General features: G+C 34.3%; 2 protein-coding genes across 2 annotated transcripts; one reads left to right on the plus strand and one right to left on the minus strand.

Moving 5' to 3' along the window:
* The first annotated feature begins 9,961 nt into the window (after positions 1-9,961).
* Positions 9,962-12,632, plus strand: LOC115962569 (ethylene-responsive transcription factor ERF118-like). Its single transcript, XM_031081429.1, has 3 exons — positions 9,962-10,073; positions 10,262-10,445; positions 11,394-12,632. Exon 3 carries the CDS (start codon positions 11,408-11,410, stop codon positions 12,386-12,388), a length of 981 nt encoding a protein of 326 aa, XP_030937289.1. The 5' UTR covers positions 9,962-10,073; positions 10,262-10,445; positions 11,394-11,407; the 3' UTR covers positions 12,389-12,632.
* A 3,891-nt stretch (positions 12,633-16,523) lies between these two features.
* Positions 16,524-17,750, minus strand: LOC115964553. Its single transcript, XM_031083841.1, has 2 exons — positions 17,345-17,750; positions 16,524-17,200 (listed from the first exon to the last, which is right to left on the minus strand). The coding sequence occupies exons 1-2, from the start codon at positions 17,748-17,750 to the stop codon at positions 16,524-16,526; spliced, it is 1,083 nt and encodes a 360-aa protein (XP_030939701.1).
* Positions 17,751-25,784: the final 8,034 nt, after the last annotated feature.

Consider the following 25,784-nt stretch of genomic DNA (forward strand, 5'->3'; position numbering starts at 1 on the left):
GCCGTAAATAACTTCAAAATCAAAGGGCGGTTGTTACCTAAATTGAAATCTGAATATGTGGTCCAATCCAAGTTAGCTTTCTATTGATTCAGGCCCATTAGAAAAAGTATACTCCATTAAAAGATTCAAAACAAAGGAATTGGTATAGCTTTGTTGTCTTCTTCTTCAATGTGGGGGCTAGTCCCATTCAAAGTATATGTTTATTTTTCAAACCAAACAGATTCTATAAAAATACCAGCTCTTAGTACTACAGAGCCTATAAAAATACCAGCTCTTGGTATTTTTCGGAAAGCAAGATCAGAAAAATCAAAATCCTAGCTCAATATAAGGGATTTTCGTGTTTCTAGGGCTTGTGAGAAAAAGAAGAGTGGGTTCATGTTTTTGATCCGTGTTATGTTCTAATTTTGAATAAAAATGTATTTTTCTAACGTTTGATGGTGAGGTGGGTAACAGATGGGTAACAGATTGAAGTTTAGGTGGGCAAAATGTAAATGATTGAAACACAGGTAGACAAAGTGAAAACGGGCCATACCACAGGTGAGTTTACTGTAATTATCCCTAAATAAAAAGATGCGAACTGTAAACTTGAAAGTTGTAGTGAGGAAACAAATGAAAGGAAGGGAGTCAATACTGTACCAAAGGCTGTACTGGTTTGGCCAGCGGTACGATATATTTCGAATACCGGTGTACCATTTCAAGTTTACAGCTATTTTTTATATTTATATATATATGTGTGTGTGTGTGTGTGTTATAATAAATATAAAAGTTTACCATAAAACATTTCCTCAATTCAGAACTAATTATTCATGGTTTTAGACTTTAGTATCAATTAAAAGAAAAAAAAAACACAATATAAAAAATAGAAAGCTTAAAAGTTACCATTGCATACTAAGTAAACAAATAATACTAATAAGTTAATGCAAATAAGTTACCATTCTGCCTTAACAAAAATTCAAAAATTACAAAACTTAAAAAAAAAAAAAAAACTTTTTTCTATACCGATTGGTATTGCCCGAAATTGGCCGGTATGGCTGGTATTTAAACCGGTATGAAAAATTGATGTTTCAATACTGGTATACATTGACTACCTTGAATGAAAGGAAAGTGAGCTGAAGAAGAATAAGAAAAAGACAGGAAGAAGTAATTGCCTTTAGGGTCTGTTTGGATACAACTTATTTTGCTGAAAATTAAAAACTGAAAATACTGTAGCAAAATAATTTTTAAATGTGTGAATAGTACCGTGAGACCAATTTTTAATATTTTTTTCGAATAAAGTGAATGTGGGTTCTGTGAATAGTGCGTGAACCGTGCATGAACAGTATATAAATAGTGCGTGAACAATGATAATTGTCCTTTAAAGTAAAACCCGTGAAAAAAAGGAGAAGAAGAAGTAGAAAACGCAAAATGTAAATGCAGGATAATCTGAATCCAAACGCCAACTTAATATTTAAAAAAAAAACTAATTGCCTTAAATTTACAACTAATTGCCTTTAATATTGAAATAATAATAAAGACATGACCATCTCCACAACCATTCAATTAAAAATTGCAATTACTGTCCTAGAAGGACATCCGAGTGGTGGTGGCGGTGACGAAGACAGTTACAGTGGTAGTGGTAGTGATGTTGTTTATTGTAGCGGATATATTTATTGTTTTATTGTATTGAAAGTTAAAATAAAATCACTAATATTAAATATTTTATAAAGTAAAAAGGTAAAATAAATTAAGGAATTTTTTATAGTATCAATATAAATACTCTATTTGACCAAAAAAAAAAATATAAATACTCTAAGTAAGGTGAAAATGAGTAATTAATTGCGTGAGTTTATTGTAGTTTGTCCAAAAAAAAAAAAAAAATGGAATGGCGAGTGAAGTTACGCGCGCCTGAGTGTGGCGCCTTGGGTGATGAGTAAAAAGCATATGACGATGTCCCTTCCCTGATGATTCCCTGTAGACCACAAGGACGACTTTGTTGGTTAGTCAACATTTTAATCGATGAAACTGGGTTTCTATTCTGTGTAGCTCAGGACACCAGAGCACTTAAAAGCTTTTACACCTACCTACCTGGCTGTATGTGTGGCACACATTCTTTGTAGCTATCTATGGAATCAATAAAGATCAAGGGATCCGATTCGAAATATTCTTTAAATCTGGCACTGTCAAGTTGGGTCCACTTGAGTTGATTATTTATTTGAATTTTCATGAGTCACAGTTTGAATAACTCAATATTTGTTACGCACAGTTCTACGCGTACATTATTTATAAACAGTAACTTTAAGTCACAATTTCGGTTAAAAATATAATGTCAATCGTTTCAAAATTTTTATGAGATTCGGATTTAGTGAAGATGAGATATATGGAGCACTCAAATTTCAGCCACTGAGAAGAAGTGGGGAAGGGTCAGCATGAGTCTAATCTTGAGCGCTAAAGATGCGACATATGGCCTACCACACACTTATTGGGCTTTAATTTTCAAAAAATAAGGGCCATCTACAAAAGCATGGTTTGACCGAACACCTATTTCGAACTAACTATTGCAGGAATTTAATGGGGTATGGACCAATTGGATTCCAGCAGATTGGGGAAAGTGGTCTTGACCTTATTATAAATCAAAAGTTAAAGAAAAAAAAAAAAGCAAGACCATGGGGTAAAAAAAATTTAAAGAAAAAAAAAGATACTGTATACAAAGCATATTTTCTTCTCCTCCTTTTCTAAGAAAGCCAACGTCTAATACCTTCTTTCACGAGTAAGAAAAATTTGTTAGCGTTTTTATTGGTCTTGATTTAACCAGTAAGAGTAAGAGATGTAACACGGTGAAAAAGATGGCCCAAGATTTGAGAGTTTATTTATTTATTTTTTTTATGATGGGTTGGTACGTGAATATTACTCATTGCACTCATCAAGCGCTCATGATTTTGATACATGTATCCAAGCCCACTTAAGAGATTTTCAACGAGTTGTACAACAGATACATTCAATTATTATAATGGTCTAGAACGGTGCTTTTAAAGCATTTATTAGTAAAAAAAAGTTTGATACCACTTTTTTAAGAAATTTAAAAAATTGTCAAAAATGAGAAAAATATTATGTCCATAATATTTTCACAATAATCTATTACTTGAGATTTGTTGTGAAAGTATTATAAAAATTTTGTAGATATAGTATTTCTCAAAATTTTTTTTTTCTACTCTTATAAAAATTACTAAAAATATTTCATAAATTAATGCACTTAGGGTTTTAGTTAACTTTTTTCTACTATAATATTTTCAAAATAAGACCTACCACAACTAAAAACAAAAGTAATGTGAAAATGTAGTGAAATTTTATTGTCTCTAAATTTTCTCATTTTTAATGGGGCCCAAGTTAGTGTGAAATGTCTTTTTTGCCCTCCAATACACCTTTTTTTTTTTTTTTGCTGGCTTCCTTTTTGTGTTGGGCTTGGTCCATACAGTGATAGAAAAGAGCTTGGATCCAGGCCCTTAATTTTGGATTGTGCTGGATTTTGTGGGTATGAGTTGGCTAATGTTATAAGCTATCTTTTGTTAGTTTCATGGGCTACCATTAGAGACGGAACCAAAATTTAAACTTAGGGGGTCGAAGTTCTTTGTTTAAAAATTTTAAAAAATTGGAATATCAATACCAGAGGTTGACAAAGTTGCATTATTAGAATTAATTTATTAATGATTATTTGTATTTTTTCTTTTGAAAATAAATTTAATAATAATATTTTATAATCAAGAGTTTTGTAAGTCAATTGGCATATCTTAATATTTTCAAGGTCTAACTAATGTGTGGATGGAGCGATTGATATGTGGTATAGGAGTTTTCTCTATGACTATGAGGGTGGAGTCATTTGAGAGAGGCATAGAGCTCTCAAGTGAGAGGGAAAAATTGGGTAAAGGTTATTGGGTTTTTGTAATTTTTTTTGCTAGGATTTGTAATTGATTTGTTGTTATTGTTTTTGCTTAGACCGGATTTATGATTTGTCCAAAGATTTTTCTTATTATCTGGGTATGTGCATTTTTTTTTTATAGATTTTTCTTGTTATCTATTTGTTGGATTTCTTGGATCAATTTGTAAATTTTTTGGGGAAGGGGGCAAAATATATAAATTTAAGAGCCAAAATTAAAATTCTTTTTGTTAATATACATACTAGTATTTTTTGTTTCAAAGGTTGAGGGGGGCATGGCCCCCCTTAGCCCTTGAGTAGTTCCATCCCTGGCTACAATAATGGATCTTGGGATTAGGTCATCATTGTACAATATTTATCGACATAGAAATGAATTGTATAGTGAATCGATTTTTGATTTTTTCGTATCGTGTATCGTATCGTAGTGAGTATCGTAAGATACACAAACACTTGATAAAATTTATAAAAGAAATATAGATATACATATATAAATGGTATATTCGTTATAAATATATTCAAATAATGACTAATTTATTCGTCACCTATGTAATAATATTTAACGAGCTTACTAAATAAATCAAATTAGTATGTGTTTATAACATACACATTCAAATTGCTTAAATTTAAAAGTGATAATATAATACAAATGACCCAAAAATAATAATTTATTTTCATCATATTCATCATATTGTCTAATCAATGATATCATCATGTTTATCATTTTGCAAACTTATTTCTTCATCGTCATTAACATTTACTATCTCTTCTTTTTTAATAATTTTTTTTAAAATTACTTCTTGGCATTCTAGTTTCTTTAACTTATAACAATAATGACAAAAATAAAAATAATTATATTGTCAATTAATATCTTATTCATAGTATATAAGATAAATTTGTAAATATTAAAATGAAGTATAAGTGTGTGCTGTTTAGCCCAAATTTGTAGGAGAAAGAGAAGAAAAAAAAAAAAAATCTTATGAATATGTTATTTTATTAGGCTAAATTAACTAGAAGTTAATTAATTAGTCAAAAGAAAATAAATCTTGGGTTTTCCTATATGAGAAACTATTTGCTTGCTTGGCTATGATCTTCAAGGGTAGTGATTAGTGAGTGCACTTTCTTCTTCTAAGCCATTAGTCCTTCCAAGAAGTTTCTGACCCAGTCTGCTCTTGGATGCTTGTGCTATGTATTAGGCTGCTCTTGGAGACTCGCTAAAGCCTCAAAGGAAACAATCTTTAATGCAAACTACATGGCAAAATGTTTGGAAGTTCCTAAATCATTCTTGATGATGTCGTAAATATCACCAGTGAGTTATACGATCCTCGCATGCTCATAACGATATCTGCACAGAAAAGAGAGGAGACCTAACAGAGAGTATCGGTGTGATGTCGGCTAAATACCCTTCGAAGGTCAAGTTAGAACTATTCTCACAACTCTAGAGTGCTAGAGAAGGGTAAATTATGCGTACCTCGATTTGTGAGGGTATTGAGGCTTTTATAGCAGTAGAATGTTGGCCTCTCTTCCTTGGTGTATAAGTCTTTTCCTTATAGGAATCCTCTTGAATAGTCCCAAACGTGATGGACAAGACATTTCATTGTAGAGAAGATCTTCATTAATGCGCATATCTTCCAGAATTCTCTTCGTGCTAAGATTCCATTTACCTTGGGATTCTATAGTGATTAAGTGTGTGTCACAAGTATTTCTCATCTAGGGTTTCTGCTGTATCTATCCATAATAGGCCTTTGCACAAGTTGGGCTTGCCCTCTATCGGCCCACGGAAATGGATCCGTCAGGCCCATTTAATGGAGGTCCGTCAGGCTATATTTTTACCCTCTTCAATTCTTTATCATCTTTTGCTTTTATATTGCACATGTATGTGTTTGATCTTGAAAAAGAAGTTATTTCATTTGTCTTTCTGCAGCATGAAATCAATGGAACTGTTGCCCAAGAATTCATTCTTGACTTCAGGGATTTCAAGGTATCTAAAATCACATTTTTCAAAATGTCTTCCCAATTCAGTAAGTTTACTATGGCTAACTGTGAGTCATTTTAATTGCAGAACACATTGAGCCTGAAGATTATGGTTTTGATGGATTAACAATATCATGGCCAATTCTGGAGACACTTAAATGGTTGAACCAACAGAAAATGAAAGCAAGGTACACCAATAGTTCCTTTTCTTTGTCTTCTTTTGTTGGTTAAGAACAAATTATTACCTTCTTCACAGGCAGAATTTGATTTTGCAACACTCTAATATCCATTAGAGAAGAAATTGGTCAGACTGAAAATGGTAAAGCTGATTTATATATATATATATATATATATTCATAACAATGTTCTCAAGATAAACAAACATATTTCTCAACAAACTGCCTCATTAGTTTTCTCTAAGCTATTTATCCAAACCAATTTTCAGGTAAAAAGGCTGAAGATACCACTTCAAAACCAGAAGGTTTCTGATCTGGTGAACCATCTCACTCCCTGCTAGCTCCAATTTATTTGTGAAAGGACCTGTTGTGCTGCATTCCAAACAGCCAATAGAACTAGCATTGTAAACTATTTTGAGTTTTTTTTTTTTGGAAAACAAATTTATAGAAAATATTTAAATGTCACACTTCATAGCAGTAATCTTTAAAAATTAACTAAAATCCTACTATTTTATAGTTTAAATTAAAAAACAAGAAGAAACTTTTTCATTTGATTCTCACTCTTTTTTTCCATTTTCAACTGAGCTCTGAGGATATTTTTTTGGCCCCTTTGAATTAGGTTTTGTTACTTTTGTTATCCCAAAAGCTTAAATTATTGAAATATGATAAATTTAATCATTTAATCACTTACTTTTTAATAGGGTCGAATTATAGGTTTTCGTCCCTTCTTTGAGGTTTGGAAAGCTTGATCAAGATGAGAGTGAATCAAGTTGGGATGGGGTGCATGGTGAAGCAATTTTGCCATCCTTAATTTGGTAGAAATGATGAAAAAAAAAGGAGGGGTGTCACTGTATCAGTGAGAGTGCCGAAAGAGTAAAAGACAAGTGTGTTTCGGAGATGGGCGTGAGCCAAGGTAGGGCAGGGAAGACCCATTCCCACCTTGCCCCATCTTCAGGGCAGGAAAAATTCATGCGAACCTAGGTAGGACTTAGTGGAAGGAGAGACGAATCAATTAAATCTTATCAAAGAAGAATATTTCAATGGAATTTGAGCACTTTTGATTCGTTTGAGATGATGATAATAGAAAAGCCTATAAAGATATGAAATTAGAGCAGAAGATTGAGTGTGGGATGCTATGTCATGGTCTACCAACTACTTTGATTGCAGGGGTAGAAGATGGTCCAGATGATTAAGAGATATCCTCTAATGGGATATGATGGGAGGCTAAACCAGAGAGGAATTGAACATCAGAACATATAACCCTGGAGAGAACAATTATGTAGTTTCTGACCAAGTTATTAACTAATTTGAGACTCCCATTTCAAATCCGTATGGTTCTCCACTTTAGACGTGGGAAATTGAGGAGAGTATAGAGATCTGAAAGAGTTTGAAGTTTCTTATAAATGGTGATTGTAATTTAAAAAGAGCAACATTTTTTTTCTTAGCTGTTAAACAAAATTTCCTAATAATGGTTAATATTCTTTAATTTTACTATTGTTTTTTTGATAGGAAGCTTGTGACTTATCTTCATTGAACTAAAGAAATAACAGTTACATCGATCTTGAGCAATTTCAGCTCCTAAAATGCCTAGGGGTTTCGTCAACTTAAGCTACAAAATCGTTAACAAATTTTGCATGATGAGCTAAAATGTGAGCTGACTTACTTCCTTCTTAAAATGTGCTACTTCAGCTCGGCGAAACCCTTGAAGATGGCAAAGCGTACCAAGAATAACATTGTTTACAGTTGTTGGTGCCACAGTTCTCCCATGCAAAGCGTTGCAAACTTTCAGGGAGTCACCTTTGAAGATTACCTCATTTACTCCAACATCACGTGCAAACACCACCAATGCTCCCAGAGGAGCACATATCATTACTCTTATTAATTGTGATTAAATTCTATAAGGACTTAGTGTAAACCTTTTGATTTATGCCTTCCAATAAGGACATGCCATATCATTATATTACTAAAATATAAATATATTTGATCTCACAAACTAACATCCCAATAAACACCATATTTTTGGTTTTAAGTAAAAGACTGATATGGTGTTATTAGGTGTGGACCGTGTGGTAGGATGTATTAAGTTAGTAAAATACTAATGTGACGATCTCTTATTGAATAGTGTAAAATATGAGTTTTATAATTCATCTTTACCAAATTCGGACTCTATTAATTAAAGTTGTTTGATTAATTGTGGTAGTAATGAAAGATGAAAAGTTTGTGATACCAGCACTATTGGTATTATGTTTCGGCATAATTTTCGGCCTTTCAAAATTGAATCCAAAATTCACAAATCAAAATATGTCTTGCTATATTTCAAGATACCTTCTAATACTTTAATACTTAATTAAGAGTCCGAATTTAGTAAGGATTGGGGCATAAAACCCACGTTTTATACCATTCAATAAAAGATTGCCAGATCATATTTTTTTACTTAAAATTAAATATATTCTACTACACTTAATAACATCTCAATAAATTCTTAATTAGGTTGGATTTTCATATGGGTATTAAAATTGATTGTGTGTGATTATGCCTATTATTTAATATGTGATATGATAATATGACATATTAGGATTGGAGGGTGTAAAACTTGAGTTTTACACCACATTCTTGTAGAATTTAATTTACTTAATTTAACTTAGAAAATATTTAAATTTTTTATTAAAAAAAAGAAGAAAAAGTTTTTAAGCATACATCAGAGCACATGCAAGGAGACAAGCCTATATAATTGTAAAAAATAAGGCAAAAATACCTTTTTGGTCCCAATATTTTGGCCATGTTTTCATTTTGGTCTATATATTTTTAAATTTGTTGTAATTTTGATTCATATTGTTATCTCATTCATAGAAAACATAATTTGAAAATAGCAATGCAATCAATTAATCACATAGGGCGTTCTCTGTTATTGATGATAATATACATTTAAAGAAATTAATAGTATCTTTTTCTTTTAGCTGAAATATAAAATTTTATATTACTAACAAAATAATATTATACACAAATTTCATAAATTTCTAAAGCACTAGCATTAAGTGTACTAAATGTTAAAATTTTAGTATTTAGAACACTAAACACAAGAAATCTTCTTCATGAGATGTGTCAATTTGGCATTTGCCATAGTGCAATTCTAATAAAAGCTGCATGCGGGGAGATGTGGTACAAATATTTGGTTATTTTTTTATTCAAACTTTCTCTATCTTCATGATGGTTGGGAATTAAGTAATAATTAGGGTAAATTGCAAATTACACCCTTATTATTTGGGAGTGTTTGAATTTTACACCCTGAAATTTTAGAATTTAGATTTTACCTCTTGAAATTTGAGAATATTTTGCTTTTACACTACATTTTAGCATTTCGATTATACTCCTTAAATTTTAGGGGTGTTTAGATTTTACAAATAGCTATTATGCCTTTAGTAATTTTCAAATAATTATTGATAAATATAAATGTGATGTTAGTAGTAGACCCATATTAAAACTAATAAGAATTTACCACATCAATAGTTTGTAAAAACATTGTAAAATAGTTTGTGAATATGTCATTACTCTTTAATTAATTCACATAATGACTTATTGTACACATCACTCTCTTATCTACCTTCATATCATGACGAATCCTAAACATCACTTAATTATCTAAACAACTGGCCAGCTCGACAAAAGTTGCAAACTTGACAAAGGATCTGGATCAGCATGACACGTCTCCACTGCGTGAGGATTTTCTTTATTTAAATTTTTTATTTATGGTCAGTTTATATTTTACCCATATATATAATACTAGTGTTAATAATAATAATTAAAAAAAAAAAAAAAAAGGCTCTCACTCGTATATATATAATTCAAATTCGAAGCCTGTAATAGTGGTCCTAGTGGAAGCAGAACCAAACCAAGGTCGAATAGGATTAGTACAGTGGTCTTTCATGGTTCGAAGAGAACAGAGAGACAGAGTGTCTGTAAGAGAGAATTCAAGAAGAGAAACTATATTGAAAAGAGAAAACCACTCACCGACTTGGGTAAGCACCAAAATTTAATAGTTACATTGCTTTCTTGGTTTTCTTTGTGTTTCCTTTTCCTTTTCGGAATTGAAAAAGGCATTCAAATTCTGGAGTACATATATATATAACATTCTCTTTTTGTTCTTTCTCACTACCTTGTAATTGTATCTCTCTCTCTCTCTGTGTTTCTCTCCCCGACAAGACAGTGAGGCTTCCCAAGAGAGATAGAGAGGAGTGTGAAGCAGAGGACTTATCTGAAGAAGCTCTGTTAATCTCTCCCTTTATCACGTTCCTCTTGTTCTTGATCACCTTCTGCATGCGATCTTGGTGTCATTGTCAGACCCTGAAACAAACTTCCCCAACCTTTTCCATGCTATTAAAATCAAAACGGTATGTAGGTTTTTTGTCTATTTATTTATTGTTGCTTATTCAATGTAGGAACAATTATGACTTCTGTGTTTAATTTATAATTCATGGCAAGGGTTTTAGGATTTTATTCTATTCTGTTTTAGTTATTTATCTTTGCTTATTCAAATGACAGAACACATATTATTCTGTGTTTAATTTATGATTCATGGCAAGGTTGTTAATGGGTTTTAGGATTTCTGTCCTATTTTGTTTTATTTATTTATTTTTGCTTGTTCAATGTAGCAACAAATTCTATTTTTGTGTTCAAATTATGATTCATATCAAAGGGTTTTAGGATTTTCAATCTATTCTATTTTATTTATTTATCTTTGCTTATTCAATGTAGGAACAAATATTACTTCTGTGTTAAATTTATGATTCATGCATGGCAAGGGTGTTAATGGGTTTTAGGATTTCTGTTCTATTTTGTTTATTTATTTTTACTTATTCAATGTTGGAACAAATATTATATTTTTGTCTATTCAGCTTTTGGTTTAATTTTTATGTACAGACTTTTAAAGTCTCAATTTTTTAAATTAGAATCAAATTTTTAACTTTCACAAAAAGGAATAAGCAAAAAATTGGAACTGTGTTTCAACGTAGCTCTTTATCAAAAGCTTATTTACTTATTTGATAAAAAAATGGTTAAAGTATAATATTATCGTTATTTTTAAAAATAATTTGATAGTTATAATAATGGAAGATGTATAAAAAGTTGTACAAAAGAAAATAAGTCAATAAACACTTATGATAGGCAATGGTTTCAATCAGTTTTAGGATTATTTATTCTATTTTGTTTTATTTTTAATATATTTTGATTTTAATTATTATTTAAGTTCTTTCGAACTACCTCTCAGAAAAGATTGTTGTTTTTTCAATTTGGGTTTTAGGGGTAGAGTTTTAATTTTATTTCATTTTGAAAATTTTTAGGGGTTTGACTCTACATGCCTGAACGCAAAAAGCAAAGATTAAATCAAGACAACAATTGTGACACATCCAAGAAAAACTCTATGAGGAAAGTTCGTATCATATACCTTGATCCTTATGCCACTGATTCTTCAAGCGATGATGATGAAGAACATGAGCTTAAAGATGAGTCAATGACCGTTAAGCGCAGTGTCATAGAGATTTTGCTTCCGGGACTCCAACATGATTCATATACAGATACTTGTCCGCAACACAGTTCAAATAAAGGCAAACAGGAAATTAGTACTATTGATAATCAGGTTTGGGATGAAAAGGACGATAGTGAGAGTAGTAGGTTTCGTTACAAAAGTAAAGGTGGAAGATCATCGATATACAAGGGTGTTCGACGTAGGCCATGGGGAAAGTATAGTGCGGAGATTCGTGATCCAATTTTAGGCCGTCGGGTCTGGCTTGGTACTTTTGATACTGAACTTGAGGCAGCTGCAGCTTATCGGAAAAGGACTTATGAGATTGACAGATTGCTATGGTTACAGAAGAATAAGAATTCCTTATCAACTGATGGGAATGACACGGAAGAGACCAAAGGTGTGTTTTCTCATCCATCCTCCCCATCATCTGTGCTTGAGGTCTCTACACCAGCTCTACTTGGTGATGGAATTGGAAATTCAATCAAAGAAGAAGACAATGTGGAACTATTTCTACACAACTCTATTTCAGCTCTACTTGGTAATGGAATTGGTAATACAATCATAGAAGAAGGCAGTGTGTTTCAAATTCTTGAAGAAGAACAATCGGTTTTGGATTTCTGTGAAGCCCCAATAACATCACCATCTATTCTAGAGTTGTTTCCGCAGTTTGACAATCAAAATTTCAATGCTATCTATATCAATGACATTGATGTTTATCCTATGCTTGAAGATGAATGGGGCAAGGACTATGATCTTCCTCCAATCGATATTGAATTTGCAACTGAGGATTTTTCTTGGATGAGGACCTAAATTTTGCAAGCTCATAAGTTTTGCCACTCTTTCCTACTTTTTTTTTCATTTTTTTTCCCGAACATTTTGTAGTTAGGAAGTAGTAGTAGTAGTTATTCCAAGAGAGCTCCCAAAACATTTTGCAGAGTTTTGGAGTTTTTTGCCATCTTTGTTAGGGAGCAAAAGAGTTCTTGGGTTTTTCTCTGTGCTTTAATAGCCGTCCCAAGTTTTTAAAACTCTCTTGCTCCCACATATGAGCTGTTTGTAAGAGTGCAACTTTTTTCTTTTAATGAGCAATTTTGTTATTTTTTGCGACTTTGATTTTTGATTTTTTTTTTTGATTTCATGTTTTTAGGTCTTTGGTTATATTCCTAAAAAAGTGCTCTTGAAAACATTTTCAGGTTTTTGATTCGAATGAAAAATCACAAATTTTCCTGGCCTATATATTATTGTATTGATATTAATTAAAAATCTTAACTCACCACCTAAAAAAAATTAATACATAAAAATTAAAATCAACCTAAAAAAAAAAGCAAAATCAAAATAACTGCGTAATAAATCCACCCCCCACCCCACCCCCCCCCAAAAAAAAAAAAAAAAAAACTAATGATAAACTTGAAAAAAAAAAACTATCAGCTAAACATATATTCACATGTATAATTACATACATTTGAAACCTAAAAAATGACGTTCAAAACTAGCTTTTGTGGGACTTTTAAAAGTTTGGGGGCGATTTTTGAATATTTGAGGCATACTGTAGCCATGCAGACTTTAGAAAAAAAAAATATATATATATATATATTTTATATTTTTTTTAATTGGAAGATTTTTGTTTGTTATTTTGGTGGTTTTAGAGAATAATTTAATTTTTGGGTATAGTTTTAGAGCTATTTCAATCATATCAGAGGTTTTAAGATTATTTTGATCACTTTAAATGTTTGACGTTATATTTATCATTTTATACGTTTTAGAGTTATTTTGATCATTTTAGAGGTTTTAGAAGAGTCGAGGGTATTATGATCATTTTGATGAGTTTACTTGCTTTTTTGAATGTACTTTAGTCATTTTTGTAGATTTTTGAAACATATATATTAGAAGTTTTTTTTTTTTTTTTTTTTTTTTTTTTTTTTTTTTAAATTTTTATCAAAACAATGATGTTGGTTTGAGCAAGTTTTTGTTATTTCAAACACATAAACATAGGAAAATTTTGCTAAATAGTATAATTTTTGGAGAAAATTTACTAAATAGCACACAACCAAACTAATTTAGTTACGCAACACTTTTTTGAAATTTGAGTTTGTCAAACTCGACTTCTAAGTGAAACTCGAGTCTACCAAATTTGAGTTCTAAGCATTATATTTGATCAGATTGCTATAATTAATGCTTGGAACTCGAGTTTGACAAACCTGAGTTCCAAAAAAACATACTACATAACTAAATAAGTTTGACCTAGTGCTCTTTTTTTTTTTTTTTTTCCTAAATATTTCAAAAATTTATGCTATTTGGCAAAATATGCCTAGAAACACTTGAAAGTGAAGAAAACATTTTTCCGGAAAAATATACTCAAAAAATAAGGGGTCTTAGATGGAGAAATTATTATTTACACTTGGAGGATTGCCGATGTGGTCCTTCCTGACCAATGAAATGATGTCATCTATACAAATGTATGGGTGAGCTTCTTAATCAGTATAAGGAATAAAAAAATAAAAATTACTAGATGATGTCACATTTGCATAAATAACAGCATTTTATTGGTTGGGAGGATTACGTCAGCAGTTCTCCTGGTGGACCTAATGATTTCTCTCCTAGATGCTTCTTGATTTTTTTTTCCCCTTATGTTCCTATAGTTATTTATTTATTTTTTTGAGTAAAAGTTCCTGATAGTTATTTAATTCTAGGCTTTTAGAATGCTTGGCTCTAATCCAATGTTTGGATTTATTATATCCCAATCACCTTATATTCTTCTCTTTTCTTCTATCCCTCATCTCCTTTCATTCATATCATAAAAAAAGACGCAGGACTATGACAAGGATATTTAATACTTTCTAGCTACGTTGCGATGGTCAAAAGGAAAAATTTTAAAATAAAATAAAAAGATGAAGCTTTCTTTAGGTAACCCATGGAAAATTTTGATATATTTCTTGTTTTTATTTTGGTTGAGCTCGCTGAGACTATGGCAGCTATTCGAGTAGTGGCATTTGCAAAAGAAGGAGGAGCATTGTTTAGACCATTCTCTTGTTAGACGAGAAGTTTTATCTGTAGGTTTAAAAGAATTTGATTGTAATAAAGTTTACTTACCTTTTTCTTTAAAAAAAAAAAAAAAATCGTTAACAATGAAGAACATGCCATATTTTTCTCCAATCTATTTGTGTCACTTAAAAACCATACCGAGAATTAAGATAACATCTATATCATTTGTCCAAAATCTTATTTTGATGGGTTGAATAATAGGTAAATGTCTTTTTTAAATATGTGGGATTAATCCTCTAGCTAGTTACGAGGATTTGAAAGGAAGTAAAACATGCAACGTGTGTATGGGAGTCAGAACTCACAAGGCTTTAAAGAAAGTCGAGGAAAGGAGGCCTTTACTAGTAGGGCTAATGAACGACCATTTGATCTTTCTCATTCCCAGCTTAGCGAAGTTTGTACAATGGGAATGAGATATTGAATGAAAGTCAGTTGAAGAAGCAAGGAATGATGCGCCGCCTTGTTTTTTTTTTTTCTTGAAAATAGAATTCCATTTTGGTCAATACATTTTGAGATCACAATTAAGTTAGTTCATATATTTGGTAGTAATCAATTTAGTCAATATTATTTTCAATTTGCAATAAATTTGGTACCTACTATTGATTGCTAATGAAAAATGTTTACATGAGTAATAATTTGTACCATTCATATACTTATATTTATGTGGAAATAAAATAATATTAAAATTTTTTAATTGTTATTCAAAAAGCATATATCAGAATTTGAATTAAAAAAAAATCCAATTAACAAAAAAAAAAAAAAAAAAAAATCAAATCTTGCCTCTGCCGAATCAAAAAACCCAAATCTCATAAATCCCACAAAACTCCCACCACTGAATCAACTCATAACCCATTATTAGCTGAGAACCACGCCATTCTCCCATTGAGACGCCGCTTTTGTTTCTATCAAGAGAAGTCTCAAGACTTCTGTCCTTTTGTAAAAAAAATTATTTAAATAAAGAAAAAGGTATATGATGATATATGATGTTGTTTGTGTTTTATTCTTTTGAATTAATTGCTTCAGTAATTTCGAGATGTGGGTTGGTTGATGCTCTATTTGGTGGCTGAGAAAACCTGGGAAATTGGTTTTCTAGGCTTGATAATCAAGATTCTCAATGTCAATGGGTATCTTTTGCTTTCTTTCAAGCTTGGTGTTGTTTTCTTTCTTTCTTCTTTCACTTTTCTTTTAAGAAATAAAATAAAGAAAAAGAGAAGGAAAAGGAAAGAGAGGATTAGATCGGTAGGTGTTGGGTGTTGTATTGAACATTTGGGAAGGAAACTGTAAATTACTAAATTTTAAATGTGTTTGGTTGTTGAGAAACTGAAAGAAGAAAAAATAAATGGGAGGTGGAGATTTTAAATTTTTTTTATTCAATTTTTCTTTTTCTTTAAAATTATGAATTAATATATATATTTTGCTAATTTTTTTTTTAAATTTTCTTTGTGGATTTTTTTAATGATATTGAGGTGGTTTTTTGAAAAATACGAATTAAATTTTTTTAATATTTTTTTATTGTCACGTAAGCTTCAAGTGTGCTAATTGTACAAACTGTTTGTCACGTCAGCATTTTTTATTAGTAAGTTAACGTAAGGACCAAATTGACCACAAATTGAAAATAACAGGATCAAATTAACTGCTACAAAGATGTAAGGACCAAATTAACTGTGATCCTAGAATATAGAAACCAAAATGGTATTTTCGCATTTTTTATATTTTACCCCCACTAGTTGATTACAAACACAAGCTTGAGATTTATGGTTTAACTAATGAGTATTGCTATAGACACAATAATTGTCACAATTTGTTTCATAATAATTAAATTGAGGGATTTTTATTGGTTCTCATATATTTTTTTTAAAAGGAATATTGGTTTTTTTTTTTTTTTTTGGAGAAAGAGACCATTGTATTATTAATGAAGGCTAGTGAAATCAGCCTCTAGTACAGATAAAAGGTCTGGTGGTACATTTTCCATCCAGATTGACATATGTGATAAATATTGCGATTTTCTTGCTAAAGAGTGCGCTAAATTATTATCCTGTCTACGTACAAGAGATGTTTTAAACTCAGACAAGTGTGTACTGAGGAAAAGAATATCTTGCACTAGATGCCCGTACGTTGTAAAGTTACTGCACTCCGTCTTCAAGGCTTTATCCAAAGACTCAGAATCTCCTTCAAGAATGATTTGCTCAAAACCCAGCTCCAAAGCAAACTCTAGAGCCCGTCTTGCAGCTAGGGTCTCGACTTCTATAACTGAAGGTGGTAGTGGGATTTGTTGTGCTAGGGATGCCATGACGAGGCCGTCACTGTTGCGCACCACGATCCCAATTCCTGTTGTGTCTTTGTTGGCAAATGTGGCACCGTCGAAGTTAAGTTTGTACCAATGATCCGGAGGCGGTGTCCACCTAGCTGGTTGCTTGACCGTCGATGTTGTTGATGTTAAGGGGTTGGAGTGGGACTCAATCCGTTGCTCTCGAGAGTGCTCCAGTACCTTATTCAGAGGTATTGTAGGCTTGCCCAAGCGAAGGTTATTCCTACACTTCCACAAGTTCCATAATACCACCATGAGAAGCTCGGGTTCTTTCAGACCTGCAAAAATAGAAACAATAAAGTCAGAGAAGCATGTGCTTTGCCTGAAGGTAGCTTGGTTCCAGGATGGAGTCGCCGTCCATATGCTCTGTAGTTCGGGGCAGTGATACAGAGCATGAAGTGTGTCCTTTTCATGCTACTTACAAATCTCACAGAGGTTGTCGGGGACGATTTTACGTCGCATCAGATTTGCTTTGGTGGGGAGTGAGTCCTTGCAAGCTCGCCATAACAGATGCTTCACCTTATTCGGGACATCAAGACTCCAGAGCTTCTTCCAGAGCTGTTGCAGGGGGTTTGGCATTGAAGAACTTGGCTGGCGGGCTAGGCATAAGTCTTGCAGAAATCTATAACCCGACTTGACTGAGTATACACTGTCCGGATTAAAAGGCCAGATCAAGATGTCATCTTGTAAGGATCGGCACAATGGGATGCTTTTGATCGTCGAGGCTTCAAATTCATAGAAATTTCTATCAATTAAGTCTTCATTCCATGTCCTATTCTCTTGGTCAATGAGGTCTCCCACCCTATTTGTCACACAACCCTCTGCCATTGGTGTGATGACTTTCGGGCATCCAGGTTTAGGCAGCCAGTTATCACCCCACACTTGCACCGAATATCCAGCTCCAATACGCCATAGCCCACCCTATTTTATCACATCTCTTCCTTTGATTATGCTCTTCCAAGCATGAGATGCACTTTGTGGACATTTTGCTTCCAAAACCGTGGAGTTTGGGAAGAACTTGGCTTTGAATACTCTATAGAAAAGGGATTGAGTGTCATGTAATAACCTCCAAGTTTGTTTTGCCAGCAATGCATCATTGTACAAAGCGAGGTCTTTAAACCCCATACCACCCTGGTCTTTTGGTTTACATAAGTCTTGCCACTTGGTCCAATGAATTTTTCTACGATCACCCCTTTGACCCCAAAAAAATCTACAAATCAAGGCTTCTATTTCATGACATAGAGTAATAGGAAGCTTAAAACAACTCATAGTATAGGTGGGTAGGGCTTGTGCAACGGCCTTGATCAAAACTTCTCGACCCACTTGAGATAAAAGTTTTGCTTCCCACCCTTGTAATTTCTTCCATATTTGTTGCTTGATGTGAGTAAAACTCTCCTTTTTATTCCTACCAACAAGAGAGGGGAGGCCCAAATACTTCTCATAATGTTGTATCACTGTAACTCTAAGCATATCCTTGATTAGATTTTGCATTTCTCTTGATGTAGATTTACTGAAGAAAAGTGTAGTCTTGGCCCTATTAATTTGCTGCCCCGATGCTCTTTCATATGTGGCCAATACCTGTAACAAACTTTGGCATTCACTCTCCTTAGCTCGACAAAAAATCAAGCTATCATCAGCAAAGAGGAGATGAGTTATTTTGGGTCCATTTTGGCAAATAGACACTCCTCGAATGTCGCCGTTGGTGGCTACCTTCCGTATCAAACTATGTAGCCCTTCCGTACACATGAGAAAAAGATAGGGGGAGAGGGGATCGCCTTGCCGAAGTCCCCTTGTGGGTGAGATCTCTCCTTGGGGTTCCCCATTGATCAAAATAGAGTAAGATGCAGTAGTAATGCAAAGCATCATGAGTTGTACCCATCTCTCATTGAAACCCATTTTTGCTAGAACTTTCACCATGTAGGCCCATTTGACTCTATCGTAGGCCTTACTCATATCCAGCTTCAAGGCCATCAAACCGGTTTTGCCCTTAGTGTGATTCCTCATGTGGTGTAAAGTTTCAAAAGCCACTAGGATATTATCTGAAATCAAACGGTCAGGTATAAAAGCACTTTGATGATCAGAAATAATATGGGGCATGATATTTCTCAGTCTATTAGCTAGGACCTTTGCAAAAATCCGATACAACACGTTACTTAAGCTTATGGGCCTAAATTATGTCACATGATCCGGGCTCTTTACTTTAGGGATTAAAGTTATAAAAGAGTGGCCAAGTGATTTAGGCAGAGTACCTGTGTTTAGATAATGCAGTATAGTTTGAGCAACATCCGACCCAATCAAAGACCAGTAGCTTTGGTAAAACAAAGGAGGCATACCATCGGGGCCGAGTGACTTCAAGGGCGCCATCTGCTGAACTGCCTTTTCAACCTCTTCAATAGTAAAATCAGAGAGCAACATATCGTTCATGTCATTAGTGACCACATGAGGTATAGTCTCCAAAACTTCCTCCATGCCATCCGGACTAGCCATTGTGAAAAGGTCTTTGTAGAATTTAACAATGATCTCATTCACTTCAGATTGTCTAGTGCACCACCTGCCTGTGGAATCATACAGCTTTGTAATATAATTACGGCGCCGTCGTTGGGAAGCTCTAGTATGGAAAAATCTGGTGTTCCGATCCCCATCTTTTAGCCAAAGGATTTTTGCTCGTTGCGCCCACATTTTAGCTTCCTTGTCAAGAAGCTTATTAGTCTCGTCCTCCAAAATTCTCATATTTCTTGAGTCCCCTGTACGTAGTGAGTCCCTCTCCGCTTATTGTAAAGCTTTTCTTTTTTGTTGTAATTCTCGTTTCACACTTCCAAATGACTGCTTACTCCAGCTTGTTAATGCAATGCCACACCTATCAATCTTTTTCACCACCCTTGTATCCCACGTGTCTGTCACTTGCTCTGCCCATACTGCTTCAATTGTATCAGTACAGCCCTTTTCCGTCATCCACATTTGTTCAAAACGGAATGGTTTTTGAAAACCGGAATCCATGCCCTCAGGTGTAATCCATAGTGGTTTATGATCCGAGGTTGTTGTGTCTAAGTGATAAATTTTTGTATCCAGAAACATTGTGAACCACTCATTTGTCGCCACAGCTTTGTCCAACCTCTCTCACACTGTAAAATCCGGATAATGTTTGTGCTAGGTAAATGGAAACCCCACAAATCCTAAATCCATAAATTCACATTCATTAAGGGTGTCCCTGAATAACTGCATTTGACTGTGTGGTCTTGCTCGTCCCCCCTGTTTTTCCAACTGTTGCACAATTTCATTAAAATCCCCAGCGCAAAGCCAAGGTGAACCACTCCTTCTCTTCAACTGTCTCAGCTTGGTCCAGGATTCATGCCGTTTTTGTGTGTCAGGTTCGCCATAAAATCCAGTAAATCTCCATTCATCTTCCTGATTTTTGTTTATAATGGTATCAATATGATTGGAAGAGAAAGTTTCAATATCTAACTTAAAATCTTCCTTCCAAAACAGTACCAGACCCCCTGCCTTATTCCTTCTTGGTACTTCAAACATATGCTTGAATTGAACTTTCCTCTGAACTAGTTCTAGCCTTGCTCTATCGGTCCATGTTTCAGTTATAAACACGACCGAGGGATCTTTTGCCCACACCAAGTCTGCGAGTTGATCTTCTGTGCGCAGGTTCCCAAGCCTGCGACAGTTCCACACTAAGATACTCATTGCTTCTGGCAGGGCTAGACAACAGCCTCTGCCAATATCTGGGTGTTTTCCTGATCAGAGTGAGAAACTGCAAGTTTCTTATTTGGTAAATCGGTCTGATGTGTGAGTGGTGGTGCTGCTCTTTTTTGCTTCACTGGTTCTGTCTTTTGTAATACATCTGCCTTGTCAGTTTTGGTGAATCTCTTCCATGTACCTGGGGAGTGAGTGTTGCTATGGAGTTTGCTTGGAGTGGGGGTGTCATGGAAGGTTTCGGGGTAGGAGATTGGTTTATGGGAAGGTGTTTGAGGTTGTGTGGTTAACGTTGGTGCATGGGAAGGTATAATGGATTGTGTGGTTGACGTTGGTGCATGGGAGTGTGATATGGGATGTGTGGGCTCCGCATGAGAAAATGTTTTGGTTTTGGTTTGTGTTGTTGACTTTGGTGCATGGGAAGATATTTTGGGTTGTGTGGGCTCCAGAGAGTTATTAAGAGGCAAGTATGATATATGGGAGGATATTTCGGGCTGGGGTGATATTTAAGTGGTCAGGAGGGCTATTTCGGGATTAGTGGGATTATTTTGAGAAGGTGTATTTCCTAGCACTTTAGTGTGGGCGTGATTTCCTCCTCCAAATATTTCAATATCATTCAGAGCGTCATCAATGTCATTAATCTGCTCCTCAAACGTATCAGTGGCTTTATGTGTGGGCGTCAACTCCGGATTACATTGGCCTTATACAGCTGGATTGATCTCATTTTGGAAAGTTGATTTGAAATTTGAAACCGATGTATCCGCCTTTAATGCGCTTGTCTTTTCCGTGTCAGTAGGTGTCTGATCAACCACCACTGTCTCTGTCGCTGGCGGCCACCGTGGGGTACGAGTGGGGCTATTTCGGCATGTGGCTGTCTCCTTTCGCTCATAGAAACCAGGGACCGTTATTACTGCCTTGCTTGACCCCCTGAACGGAGCAGCCTGTAGCCAAGCACCATAGTGTTTGTCTTTCTCCTCCAAAGTACCTGCACTTTCAATCCACAAGTCACAGTCACGGTCATAGTGTGTTAAATAGCCACACCAATAACAGAGATTAGGTAGGCGTTCAAATTTGAACGAAACCCATTGCTCCTTTTTGTCTTCAAGAGCCACCACTCTGCCTCGGCAAAGGGGTTTTGATATATCTACCTGTACTCGGACTCGCATAAAACCGCCTCCGTCCTTAGTTGGAGTATTTGGGTAGCGTAATACTTGCCCTGCCGTTTCGCATAACCCTTCTGCCACTCTTTGATTCATGAATCTGATCGGGATGCCGTGCACTTGCACCCAGAAGTGAGTGTAGTTAAAAGAGATGTTCTCCCCTTCTGATTCTTTACTCGTTGAAGCACCATAAGGTGTTTGTCGAAAGTCCAAGGTTCATTTGCCATAATTGTTTCCACCTCTGTCTCATTGTCAAAAGTGAAAAGAATAACATGGTTGCCCAGATTTTTCACTTTGAACCCGTTTCTGGATCACCACAATGGCTTGAAAGTTGCCGCTATCGCTTCAATATTGAGAGCTCGCTCTGTTAGGAATTTCACAACAATAATATATTCCGTTGTTGCTAAGTCATTTTTCAACTGAAACTTGGGTTCTTCTTGCTGTGTGAGTGAGAGTCCATTCCACTGTCTTGTGAGATCCTCCATGAGAGAATTCCAGACGTAAGAGTCATACTGTGAAAGTATATCTTTTCTAAGAAAACTAAACAAAGAAACCTAAGCGCAATCTTGTTACGCAAAGGGACACCAGCACCTTCAAAAAGGGACGACAGAGGAGAGGTTTTGCAAACCAACCTTCGCCAACGACAGAGAAACATTTCAGATAGGGATTCAAATAAAAGGAATATTGATTTTTATTACTTCTCATTAACATCACTTTATTATCAACCTTGGAATTTGTAAAATCTTTTATCGTAACCAAAGTTGCAAAATTGATGTGGGGTTCGATTACATGTGTTCATTTGCTTGAGTGATTTTTTGGCTAAGTTACAAATTTCAACCTTTATGTTTGCCTAAAATTCAATTTAATCCTCTAACGTCACTTTCATTCAATTCAGTTATTTAAGTTTCAAATTCTTTCAATTAAGTCCTGTCTACTTTGGTTAGAAGATTGGTATTAAGTGTACCAACATGACGTTAATTACTTTTCTTTAAATTTAAAAATTAAAAATTACAACTAATTAATAAATAAAAAACAAATTTGGGAAGAAAGTAAAGAATAGAATTTCTCACCATAAAAATTTATGAATGATTAAAAAAATATATTAGGACTCATCTAAAAAAATATAAACTCTCCTTCTCTTTTTGATCTCTCTCAAAAAAATCTGAATCCCCTTCAAATAATAGCAATCTAGCCATAATTAGAGCAACCACATCAGTCCATTTATAGTTTTCTAAAATAGAAAAAAGTACAAATTTTACACATTTAGAGCAAAAAAACACCCACATTAGTGGGTGTAAAAATATGTAAAGATGTGTAAATATTTCCATGAGCAACAGTAATTGTGTATATTTACACGGTTACTGTAGCTTGTTTATCCATTATTTTAATATTATCTTTGTACAGTATAAAAACACCTTTTTCGCTTTTTTTTTTCCTCTTTCCTCTCACTGAGCAACACCAACGCCTCTTAGGTCTCAACTTCTCTCTCATTGTTTCATTCCTGAGCTCTTCCTCTCATCTTCTCTCTTCATCTGCTTCTTATCAGTTTTTGCTCATTCTCATCACCACGGGAAATAATGTGATCGGTTTGGGGGTTTTGCAGCCCCGTGAGGAAGGTGGATCAATTGACAGACTCATTTTCTCTATTGACTGACTTTGGGGCTAATTTCTCTAAAATGGTATGAGTTTTTCTCATTGAGATTTTAGGGTTTTTTTGCTTTTTGGTTTCAAGCAAGATTCTTGGGAGTTTTGTTTCAAATTTTTTCTGGTTTTTTTTTTTTTAGGGATTCTTTGAAGCACACTCGAAGTTATTTTTGGAATTTATTAGTATTTCAGATTTTGTGTATTTATATTTGATTATTTTAGAGTTCAGGTAAGGATTAAATTTTATGTCTTCTGATAGGGATTAGTTTCCCCGTGTGTAGGGAGTGTTTGAAGAATTTGGAGTTTTTTAAACTTGTATTAAATCTCTATTTCTCCCCTGTTTTCGGACTAACTAAACAGGATATATACTTAGTTATAAACTACTTAGTTATATACTTAGTTTTCAGACTGTTTTCCCTATGCTGATTTGGTGGAGTCTCTTATTACTTAGTTATAAACTACTTCAACTTGATGTGAAAAATTTTACATTGATTTTGGATGTTTCTTTCGGATATACTTGAGAAACATATACTGTTTGTTGGCCATGAAAGAACTGCCTAGTATGTCTCTACCTGTGAAGTAGATTTAATCTAGGACTAATCTTTAATGCTTTATTTTTATTCTAGGACTAATCTTATTGGTTGCAAGCAATATAGCTAACAATTGAATGCTTATTAGCTTTAATTTAAGCTTTTCTGGCATGCCTGGCTTACCCACCATTGTCAATTCTTTTCCCTTGCATTATTTATGAATGTTCAAATAGTGTGTAAAACACTTTGAAAGTTTAGACCCCTAAATTACAAATTACCAATTTAAGCTTATTATCAAACAATATATGTACAGAATATGAACAGAAGCTTAAAACAGAATTTATAAAACAATCTAAACCAAATAAAATCACAATCACAGCAGAAATTAAATGGCAAAGATTAAGGGAAGAGAGATGCAAACACAAAGACAACACAGCGATGTGTTATCGAAGAGGAAATCGAAGTCCTTGGCATAAAACCTCTTTGCCACCCTCCATGCGGTCAATAATCCACTAGAGAATGAAATTGGGATACATGAACAGTAAAAGACCCTCCAAGCCTAATCTACCCAATGTACGTAATCCCTCCAAGCTTCTTGGTCCAATGAGGTTACGCCAAACCTTTGTCTTCTCTAGCTTACCGGATTCCGCTATAGCCCATAGCATCAACCAATATCAATTGGTCCCTCCCTAACTATTTCCCAAGCACCAAATAACCTCCCCACAGATATGGGTATGGTGAGAAAAGGTTTTGACTAATGTACTTCTCAAAGATGTAACAATGGAAAAGGTAAGAGTAGAGGAATTTGGAGAATCAAAAGATGAAGATTGTGGATGAGTTAATTTTGTTTTTCTCTAGGGTTTTTCTCTTAAAATTTTCTTTGGAAGATCTCTACAATACGTGGGTATAAGGGATATTTATACTGGTGTGTGTTTGGAATGAGAAAGGTCAGTTTTTCCCAAATAAAGTCTTTTGGCAACTTGGCCTTGTGACTGGATTGAGTTGCGAGTTCAAGTCGCGAGCTAATTGCTTGGCCAGCCTAGGACTTTTGTCCTTTAGCGCAATAGTTGGTGTTACTCTTCAGCTCCTCTACATACTTCACACGTGTGCCTCTTTTGGTGACTTGCTAGCCACGAGCTACTTGTGAGATCTAGTTGCGAGTCCCTATAGAATGCACACTTTTGAGCTGTTCTTCACACCCTCTCACACACTATCCTTACATGATTCCTACCTAAATACAGGGTTTCTAAATGCTGAATTATAAGTAAATTTGGCACGGAATAAAGCTAACAAAATGGTTGATTAAATTCAACCTTACAATCTAGTAGATAAATTTCAACTTCAATTTTGTTACTTATTAGTGCTGCTTCTGAATTACTTTGGTGTTTGTTAGGCGATGGACTTACAAAATCCCTTCTTCCTTGACATTTTACAAAACTATGAACAAGGTTTTGAGTTTTTTGACAGTAGTATTTTGATGTCCATTCTGCATTCAGACGTGAATATCCATCAATCTCCACCCCAAGTTGAAATGGGACAATTTATAACCCCCCATTGCAAAAAAAATCAACTACTAAGAGAGGTCAACGGGGAATCAACTTCATCGAAGATGAAGACATTAAGCTAGTGTTGGTGTGGCTCAATGTTAGCTTAGATGCCGTGACATCAAATGGACCAAAAACACACAACATCTTGGGATAGAATTTCGTCCACCTTCCACAATGATAAGAAATTTAACCACACCAAGGATTCTTTAAATAGTCGGTGGTCAACAATTCAAAGGGAGACTAACAAGTTTTGTGGATGCTTGGCCCAAATTGAGAACC

This window comes from Quercus lobata, chromosome 10 (genome assembly GCF_001633185.2).
Source record: "Quercus lobata isolate SW786 chromosome 10, ValleyOak3.0 Primary Assembly, whole genome shotgun sequence".
NCBI lineage: Eukaryota > Viridiplantae > Streptophyta > Magnoliopsida > Fagales > Fagaceae > Quercus > Quercus lobata.

What these genes read in the sequence shown, in the direction of transcription:
- LOC115962569 (XM_031081429.1), top strand. Translation starts at nt 11,408, where the DNA reads ATGCCTGAACGCAAAAAGCAAAGATTAAATCAAGACAACAATTGTGAC.
- LOC115964553 (XM_031083841.1), bottom strand. Translation starts at nt 17,750, where the DNA reads ATGGCAGAGGGTTGTGTGACAAATAGGGTGGGAGACCTCATTGACCAA. An exon ending in CGACAACCTCTGTGAGATTT is followed by an intron (nt 17,201 to 17,344) that starts GTAAGTAGCATG and finishes CTATTTTTGCAG; the next exon opens with GTCTGAAAGAACCCGAGCTT.